At 39.7% G+C, this 9,672-nt stretch overlaps 2 protein-coding genes across 2 annotated transcripts in view; one reads left to right on the plus strand and one right to left on the minus strand.

The window, feature by feature from the left end:
• LOC122057067 (respirasome Complex Assembly Factor 1-like) overlaps nt 1-3,943 on the plus strand; it is a 9,371-nt gene extending 5,428 nt beyond the window's left edge. Inside the window, exons 3-4 of the mRNA XM_042619062.1 lie at nt 3,262-3,391; nt 3,508-3,943. Of these exons, the coding sequence (XP_042474996.1) occupies nt 3,262-3,391; nt 3,508-3,546 (169 nt within the window). The 3' untranslated portion in view covers nt 3,547-3,943. The remainder of the gene's footprint in view (nt 1-3,261; nt 3,392-3,507) is intronic.
• Nucleotides 3,944-7,003: 3,060 nt separating this feature from the next.
• On the minus strand, nt 7,004-9,450 carry LOC122058304 (xyloglucan galactosyltransferase KATAMARI1 homolog). The gene has a single exon (XM_042620932.1). It carries the CDS (start codon nt 9,151-9,153, stop codon nt 7,153-7,155), a length of 2,001 nt encoding a protein of 666 aa, XP_042476866.1. The 5' UTR covers nt 9,154-9,450; the 3' UTR covers nt 7,004-7,152.
• Nucleotides 9,451-9,672: the final 222 nt, after the last annotated feature.

The raw sequence follows: 9,672 nt of genomic DNA on the forward strand, positions 1-9,672 counted from the left end.
TTTTTTTTTTTTTTTGCCCTCAGTTTAATGGGCTATTTGTAACAGTAGGCATGACCCATCTTAGGAGCACCTGTTCAGAAGCCATTGTGGTAAGGGAATTGAAACCAGAAAAAAAATTCATCCAAAAAAAAAAAAAAACCAGAAAAACATCTTGGGATTTAATCTGTTGACTATTATTTCCTGTTGGAAAATGATTCTCGTGAATATACTACATGTTATTGCTCAAGAGTCTGGTTTAGTGGCAAATCAATTAGTAAAACTATAAAGATATTATAATGGGAATGAAAACTGGAAAATGGATAAACAAGAGTGATGTAGATAAAACATGGCCTTGGGTTCGGTTCTATAATGTTGGGCCTTTGGTCCAGTGGGTTTTTGTTGTAATAGGCCACTTTAATGGGACCTTAAATATGGGGAGGAAGAATGAATATGGGATTTATTACTTGCTTGAGTTGTGAGGTCTAGTTGTTGTTTTCTTCTTTATTTTATAGTATCCTAGTCACTTACGAGTACCTCCAGGCTCCAAGGTAAGCTATTAGCCGAAGGAGTTTTAGACTTAGTTTGAGTACCTCCAGGCTCCAAAGTTTGTAAATGGCTACAGCCCTGCATGTGAATTTAGTAATGAAGATGATCGTTTGTGGATTTTAACTTTATTCTGTGAATTCAAGAGGTACATTTGTGGATTCGGGTGTGAAAGCTGTAGGTTCAGCATGGGTGTTGAGGGATTCCAACCCCAAAGGTCAGGTGGATTCCCGATCATATTTTTCCCCTTTTCTCCTTTCTATCATCTACATCTGATCCAGGTCAGTTCTAAACTAAATTATATTATACTACCTGCAATTTTTTGTTTCAGTTTGAGTATTTCTGGTTTCAGTTTATGCTTACTTCTAAATTTGTTTCAGCAATAGTTCTTCGTCTAATTGTTCTTTGTTTGCTGATCTGAATACCTGTTTCAGTTCTAGTTACAATTCTGGCCAAAATCTGATCTTTCAATCTAATTCTGAGATCCTTATTTGAGTAGGATTTTTCAAATCCTCAGTTTTGGGCATAGAGTCCAAATTATCTTTTCTATTTATTGTTACGGTCTGAGGGTGGGCCTCAGTGCAATGGTAAGGTTGCTCCATTGCGACCTCGTGGTCATGGGTTCAAGTCAGGAAGCAGCCTCTCCACGAAAGGTGGGGGGGGAGGTAAGGTTGCTTGCATATCTACACCTACCCAGGCCCCACAGGGGCGGGAGCATAATGCACTGGGTGTGCCCTTATTTAATGTTATGTTCTCAGTTTGCTATCTAATCATTAGATCAGTTATTTGATACTGCAATTTTGAGTCCCTGAATTTCTACATTTCGAATTCTGGTTTCCCATTGGAATTGTCAGTTTTCTATTTCAACAAGGATTCTTCCATAATTTGAAATTTGACTGTAGGATTGTTTTAAAAATTTACTGAGATATTCTCACTGATAAACAGCCCACTCAACCAGAAAATTGACCGGATCAGATTTTCTGATCATCTCATGATTAAAATTCTCTTGAAATCGGTTTTGGTTCCTTCTCTGCGATTCTGGAAAATTTTCTGGTTTCTAAGCCCTAACCATTAGGCGTTGTAGGAACTACATTGTGATAAATTTCTCTTTGAATGCAAAATATTAAAGGAAACATGCTTGTGTACTAGAGGACAACTGGACAAGATCCAAAGAGAGTCAAGTCTACTTATGCCATAAAGGTATAACGGTTGTCCAAGGATAACTTTTGAGGATGACCTTTGTGGCGGGCAATGTTGGAAGAGAATTAAAATGTGTGAAGCTGTTTGGAATGGGGAAGCTATGTGATTTGTGCTTCAGACTTCATCCTTAGTGCCAACTAAGTCCTCTTTGTTAATGAGGGAGTTGAAGTTTACTTGGGGTTCCAATCAAAAGGAAATAAGTGAGAGAGTTAGAGGATATATGTATATATATTTTTCAAGCGCTTAAAGAGGCTTAATAAGATGATTTGGATTTGCGGATTTGGAGGGAGGGTTATGAGGAATGCTTTGTGCTTTCGCTCATAGAGTATTTGCCTTTGGATGACTTGGGGAAAGGATAAAACTCAGCCAGAATGTGTTTACTCATGTATCAGTGGAGGACATGATGAACCTTTTACTTGTGAATTTTGTAGTTGCTAGAACATATCGATATCTTTTGGGAAAAATGTATGGGTATTATTTTCTCTTCCTTGTTAGAGGTGGCTTGAATGATGTGTCTGTAGAAATGCAACCCTTAAACTTTGCAGAATAGAATGGACAAACAAGAACAAAACAATGCACACAGACTTACGAGGTTCAGCAAGATTGCCTACATCCTTGGTGAGATGAGATCTTGCTTCACTATTGATGAAAGATAGGGTAACAACGCTCGTCCTCACACGTCTCTTAGATTGCTTACTGAGATATATGACCTTGCTACAAATATATAGCGAAACCCTATATGAGAAATTTACAAAATTACCCATAAGGTATGTCGACCCACTTTTGCCACAGATGGAATTAAAGACATCCATGTCTATTCCCAACCGTGTCATAAGTCTGTGAAATGTCTTATTGTATGAGCAGCAGACCCCTGGCTTTGGTGCTGGAGGATGTTTAATTGCTTATAATTTGGAGAGTGGTACTTTTTGAGGTATTTTAAAAGAAAGAAATAGAAAAAGATTTGAAGGAAAGAGGAGACAAGTCCTTCAGACATGTGAGGATGTTGGCAATCTCTTGGTTGATTTATTTTAAAAGAATTTAAGACTTGTTATAGCATATGGCAACTATTTTATTCCCATTTTTGGTTCACAAAAACTTTACTTATTTGGTGTATGGCAGGCGTGTAAATTCTCATTGCCACTGCTGGAATGAATATGCATCTAACCAGAATTTCAACATAGGTGGTTGGAAGCTGGGTTGAGCTCATGCACAGCTGATGCTTTAAGTTGCATCCTAGTTGGTCTTGCCTTAGGGACTTCTTAAGCCCAAACATTTTCAGATAACCTGGTAGTTAGAAGATACAGGAACACTGAAATTTATGTTACCTCTTCTATGTCCCGTGGTAACTGTCTCCCTTCTCTCTCCCCACAAACACCCCCCCCCCAAAAAAAAAAAAAAGAGAAAAAAATTCCCATCACATTGACATGCAAACATGACACTGTTTCTATGCCAGTCCTTTTATCTTCATAATGTGCAATTCTAGCAATTTTTTGCTATTGTTGTACTTGAGAAACTGACAATTCTTATTCTGGTTTCCAGATTTCTGATGCTGTCCTCGGGAATTATTTATGGGTACTACTCAATAATCCTAAAAATTGATGAGGAGGATTTTGGAGGTCACGGAGCCCTCCTTCAGGAAGGACTTTTTGCATCAGTTACTCTGTTTCTAGTACGTATGGTCACGGTCTAATACTTTGTATTCCAGATATACGAATTTGTATGTATGAAAGTATCAGTACGACAGTACCAGTTATAACAACTTATTTGCTTTTGTCTACCGTGCAGCTTGTTTGGACTCTAGTATACAGCTTAGCTCATTTCTGATTGGTCGTTTACACTGATGTGCCAAACGCATCCATACTGGATTTTCCTATCTCATTTAGTCTTCTCTTTTTTCATATTCTGGAGCAACAGTTGGCACAATTTTCTCAATTAAGTGAACCACCATTGGTTATCCCCACACAAGAAAGGGAGATTAAGTCTTACCAATTATGAGGATCAGTGCATGTCATGGTGCCGTACTGGCATGGTGCAGGGAGCTATGTAATTGTGCAGCTTGTACGGTTACAAGAAAAATGGAATCTAGGATGGTGAGTTTCATGTAGCCTACTTTTTTTTTTTATTTAAGTCATAAGTTTGTTTTTGGTAGTGAAATTTGTTATTTAGCAAAGCTTGACAACACCTTGGAGGCTGGAATGAAACAAAATGTCTCATTACTGGATGCAAGGTTTCTGGTTTCTTTTTTGCTTTAAACCCCTCTGTCATTTACCTATTGAACTATTCTATTCTTGTTATGCCACCGTATCCGTTTCATCCAGTATCAAGGATTTTCAAAGGGAAAAACTATCAATTTTTCCAGTATTGAGGATTTTAAAAGGGAAAAACTATCAATTTTTTTTTTTAAACTATAACACATGCGCAACTCATGACAGAGAGGTATCAAAATCAAGCAATGTTAGGTTGTGTTTGGTATGCATTCTCTGAACGCATTCTGATCTAGAGTGCATTCTGGAGTGTCAGAAAAGCCTTTTGGTATGCATTCTCAATTCCTAGAACAAGTCTAGGAACGAGGCGCATTCTGGAATGTGCTATTATGCTCATTCTGCGTTCTTGTTCCGTAGCCAAGCAGCAATGATCATGAATGATGAACAGTGGTGATGTCACCCCCCCCCTCCTCTTTGTGCCTACCAAGTTATGCTGGGATGTTGACTCTAGAGAACACATGAATACTGTGGAGAGGATCTGGATCCTGAATACCGTGTCTCCTTTGATGATAGAGTAAGGAATGGAATTAATGAAGAATCGGAGGTTGGAGAGAGATCATTTCAGAGTGTATTGCTTTGGCGAGGAGAGAATATAGCAGTACACTGCTACACTCCACTAACGGGACTTTCATCCTCTGCTATGGGTGCGGTCGTGTCACGAGGATTTGATGGTCGAGACGACATCAGCATACGCCTTGATGCCGTGCTGGCCATCGGATCTTTACCGCACGGTTGCACCCACGGCAGAGGATTTTTTTCGCCACTAACGCATCTTTTTCCAATGTCTCTCTCTCTCTCTCCTATGACACAACGGTTTCTTTTTGTTTAAGTTCTGGATAAAGTATATCATTGATATCCGGAAATATGATGAACTATTGCCAATCAAATAAAGAGGTGTGGGAGCTGGGAAACGAGCACCATCGTCTAGGGGGAACTTGCTTTTTTTAATTTTTGGTCCTTGTGACTCGAAGAGCTTTTGTCAGATAAATTGGTGTGGCGATGGTAGTAATACTTGGAGAGAGGAACGTTGCCATAGAAGGTACTTTGCGGGCGCAAAACCCCCCAGGCCCCCACCCCCAAATCAAAAGAAGGGGGGGGGGGGACTATTTAAGGCCTCGCCGAGCAAAAACTGACAATCTTAGGGGGTGTTTGGTTCGGTAAATCAAATGGTGTATGTATCGGATATGAATGTCAATCTTTTGATAGACGTTCTTCTGAATTATGTTTCTTTTTGAAAAATTGTTTGGTTGTCTTAAGGCTAGTGCATGTTTCTCGCGGGTTGAGATATTGGCTTCCGTAGAGAATGTCTTTTCTCTTTCTCCTTTTATATTAGGTGGTAAAAATATTGCTCAAATATGAGTTTAAGTGTTGAGGTAAACTCAGATTTGGAACACATCCTTTGTAATATGGTCATTCATGGGAAGTAGGATGCTCACTTATGAGGGTCATCCTAGTGGTACCAAACAACTCCAAAAATTAAGAATTATTATTCTAAAGAATGTCATCCCAAAGATTTATCGAACCAAACACCCCCATTAAGAAGGTCGTGAGGAAAGGGGGACCGAAGACCTTCATGAGGGTAGCAAACAACCCATCTACAAATATTGTGGGCCACGGTGTTTTCTACTTTATTTACATGTATATACATAAAAGAATCAAAACAATTCTTTAGCCTAAAGAATTTAAATATCTTCGATAACGATCACCAGCAGATAAGCAGCTGATGAAAACTCCACAGTTGACGCGAAAGGCCACACGATGCAAACCAACAGAGAGAGCAGCTTTTAAACTCAATCTAAGTGCCAAAGACTCACCGAGTAGTGCAGAGCTAGGAAAGAAATGATCTAAAGCAACCACCACAAGCTTCCCAAAGCATCAAGAATGAAGCATCCCAACCCCATGGCCTCAAGAGTTCGAAGACAGGGCTTCATCAAAGAAGATGAGGTGTGTCCTTGTTGTATCCACAAGGTCCTGATCCACTGAAAGGTGTTGGGGTGGGGTGGGGTGGGGGGATAATGGTTCCCTACAGATAAGTAGGGAATTTGGGATTACTGTGCACTCTCCCAACTAATTTGAGTGAGAAGTTTAAAAAACCGTAGAAATAGATGGTTCAAATTTATCTTTGTGATTTTCATAACAGTTATCATCCATGGTTTACATTGATAACCACTCATACCTGATTCTTATATCATAAAATTATAGATCAAGTTTTCCTTCACCCACAATGAAGAGAGAATATCCACAAGTTCTGACCCTCTCATGAGACTGAGAAAGAGTATCTTGAACCTTCGGCAAGATGGGACAGGAGTTAACAAGGACATTCACTATTAGAGGAGTCCATTCGAAATGTCAAATCACCATAGCTGAAGATCTCTATTTACCATGGGTGAGGAAAACTTTAGCCTAAAACTATAAGGCTATGTTTGGTAGCCAAGAGAAGAAAAGAAAAGAAAAGAAAGAAAAAAAGAATCTAGAAAAGAAAAGAAAAGAGAAGAGAAGAAAATAAATGAAATGATAAGAAAATAAAAAGATTATGTATGTTTGGCTACCAAGAGAAGAAAAGAAAAGAAAAGAAAAAAATTCAAAAAATTTTGAATTTTAAGAGAGAGATAGACACATAGGAAATTATTGTATAATCATTATTTTTTGTCTTATTATTTTTTCATATTTTCTCTTGTTTTCTTGTGTTTTTGGCAAGAAAATTTTTAGGGGAGTAAAAGAAAACTTCACAATTCCCAAGAGGAATTTTGAATTTGAAAAGAATAATCTTCTCTTGGGTGAAGACATACCAAGTGCAAAGAAAAATTCTTCACTCAAAGAAAAAAGTACAAAATTTGTACTTTTTTCTTTTCTTTTCTTGGCTACCAAACACAGCCTAAGGGCAGTTATTCACCTAAATAAGGGGCATCAGGGCAGCCAGAAAGGAATAGCGGTTACTGGCTTGAACTGCTCATGGGAACTTTTATCATCCTACAATCTGGAATCATTAAATTACCTATCCTAGAACTCTATATTGATGACACATGAAAACAAAGGGATTACAGTATTGTCAAACTAATATGTCTAAACATAAACAAGAAGCCATGCATGAAACAGCTTGTCAATCTACAACTACATTTGAGTATTTGTTTCTTCTCTGTTTTTTCCTTCTATTACTGTATATTTCTTAGTAAGCAATTGCTTTCCTAGGTGTAGTAAAGAAAGGATCCCATTCATTTTCTACCTCTGTACCAAAGAAATTATACTTCCAACTGCTTGCTTCTGAGTAATCCGCTTCAGGATCCACTCCATCTCTAATCGCATTCCTCGCTTTATCAACCCTTCTGATCACTCCTTGAACTGCTATATCAAATGCATCATCTAGAGTTTCCAATCTATACCTTGGGTCTGCATAGATCACCCTCGGGATCAATCTTATCGCTTGCTCTCTCATTGCTCTCATCTTCTCTTTAGAAATCTTAAGTAGTTTCTTCTCAATATTAACCTTCCCTTCTCTTACTTCAACCTCTGATATAAGAACAGAGTATGAAGTATAATTCTTTGGGAGGTGCCATATATACTGAACATAAGCAGAACCCGGATGGAAGAACACTGGTATACACCCAGCTAGTATTGAATCGAAAGCTGATCTTCGTGTATAAGAATCCCCTGGAGGCTGTAAACAAAAAACAGAGCTTTGGAATAGCTTCATGACATTACTTGGATTGTCACACTTGTTGGATTTCTCATAACATTCTAGCAATTTACATTTCCTTCTCGAAGCTCGGCACTGCTCCATGATCTGTCCTCGGATAGATCCTGAAAGATTGGGACGAGGAGCACCAGCGAAAGAAAACAGGTAACGCCTCTTAGCTCTCCTCATTCTGTTCTGCCATTGGAAAACTTCAATATCTCTTGAGGGGTGAAAGTAAGTAGGATAAGGAATTGCAAAATCATTGCTGTTCCACGGGCTTGATTCGATCACTAACAATGTCATGTTCTTAGCTTCATCCAATCTCATAAGCTTGTTCCCCCAATCTGATTCCTCATCTGTTAATCTCCTGAAGTCCCAAGTGATTCTTCCTGCAACTAGGAAATGATCTCTTCCCCCCAAAACCTTCCATTCGGGTGTTTCAGTGAGCCATTTGACAAGGGCAAGAGAAGTTGAGTCTCTTACTGATATGTTGGACCCCCAAAGGTAACGAGAGATATCGAAGCCCGCATAGAAGGGGACGAAAATGGCTGAAGCCATGGAAGAGTTATCTGTTAAGCACTTGTACTGTTTCATTCTGTTATAGAAGATGACATCCAATGCGAATTGGTTTGTAGCGTACCAGCCCGTGTTGGAGAAGACTCCTCTGGAGTTACCAATCGGAGGGCCCAAGCCCATATTGGTAATGAATCGGCACATGTCGGTCCACAAACTGAGTCTCCTACATTCCTTGAGCATGTCCTCATTGAATCGGCTGGGTAGAGTATGAATATAGACGTACTGACCTGAACACTGATCCGATATCGGTTTCGACCGGTTCTCTACCTCCGATTGCCGGTTAATTGGTACTGGCTCCTTCCTTTCCTTCATAAGCGACGACTGTAAGTCTACGGGGACCGGACTGTGTTTCGACCCGATTTGTTTAACAGGTTCCCCCTTATCCTCCCCTGTTTCCAGTTCCGCCTGATCGGAAATTCCTCCGTCTTCATCGTCTGAAGTGGGTTTCGCCGGTTGGTCTCTGGTGTCTACGGCGGAATCGTCGCGGACTATTTCGGTCCTCCTCTCCGTGATGGGTGGTGGCTCATGAATAAGTTCTTCCCTCTCCTCCGTCGTGAAGGATTGATCCCCTGTTTCTGGGTCGTTCTTTTGATGCTGCACCTTTATTCCATCCCCTTTAATGGGTTCTTCCTTGTTCTCTATATAATAGGGCTCTGTACTGGTTTCGGCATCTGTGGCGCTTATAGAGTTTGGTTCCCGGGATGCAATGGTAATAGAATACTCGTTCTGTAATGATCGGATCACGTTCTTGCTACTGATCAGAGCAGAAGAATGGAAGTAAAACAAGAAGAACCATAAGAAAATAGATGATAAGATGACGCACCAAAGATGATGACGGCACTTGCCGCCGCCGACGACGCCTGATTTATCCATCGGTTCACGGTGTTGCTTCCCACAGATCAGTCGCCGGTGTCTCATTCCACAATCTCAATCCATTTCTATTTATATGATCGACAGACGACAGATGAAGAAAAAAAAGGATGGAAATTCATTTTGGGGTGAATCTTAATGATTACAATTAATTAATTGAGATTGCAGAAGAAGGAATTGAATAAAAAAAATTTGGGTATTTACCAAAAAAAAAAATCAAAAAATATGGGTTGCTTCAAAAGCGGAGCCAAAATGGCCCTTCTGGAACAGAAATGGTGAGCTTGCGAGGAAGAACTGCATGGCCGTTGAAATCTTCTAAACCTCCTTTCCTTGTCGAAATCGAAACTTCTGTTTTCGTACGCTCATGCCTTACATGTACATATATTCAGTAGTTTTGTCTCACTATACTTTTTAACTGTGACAGGTTCACACCCGTAAGATGTCCCATTCCTTACAGATCCAACGTCATTCGTACTTTGTCGGACCCACTTGTGTGTAACCTACACCTCAGTTTCATTAGTGTCAGACTGTCAGCTAAAGAAGCTGAATTCTCTCTGATGTGGGCTC

Source organism: Macadamia integrifolia, chromosome 12 (assembly GCF_013358625.1).
Source record: "Macadamia integrifolia cultivar HAES 741 chromosome 12, SCU_Mint_v3, whole genome shotgun sequence".
NCBI classification, from domain to species: Eukaryota; Viridiplantae; Streptophyta; class Magnoliopsida; order Proteales; family Proteaceae; genus Macadamia; species Macadamia integrifolia.

Excerpts from the sequence above, each read along its gene's own strand:
- LOC122058304 (XM_042620932.1), bottom strand. The coding sequence starts at position 9,153 with ATGAGACACCGGCGACTGATCTGTGGGAAGCAACACCGTGAACCGATG.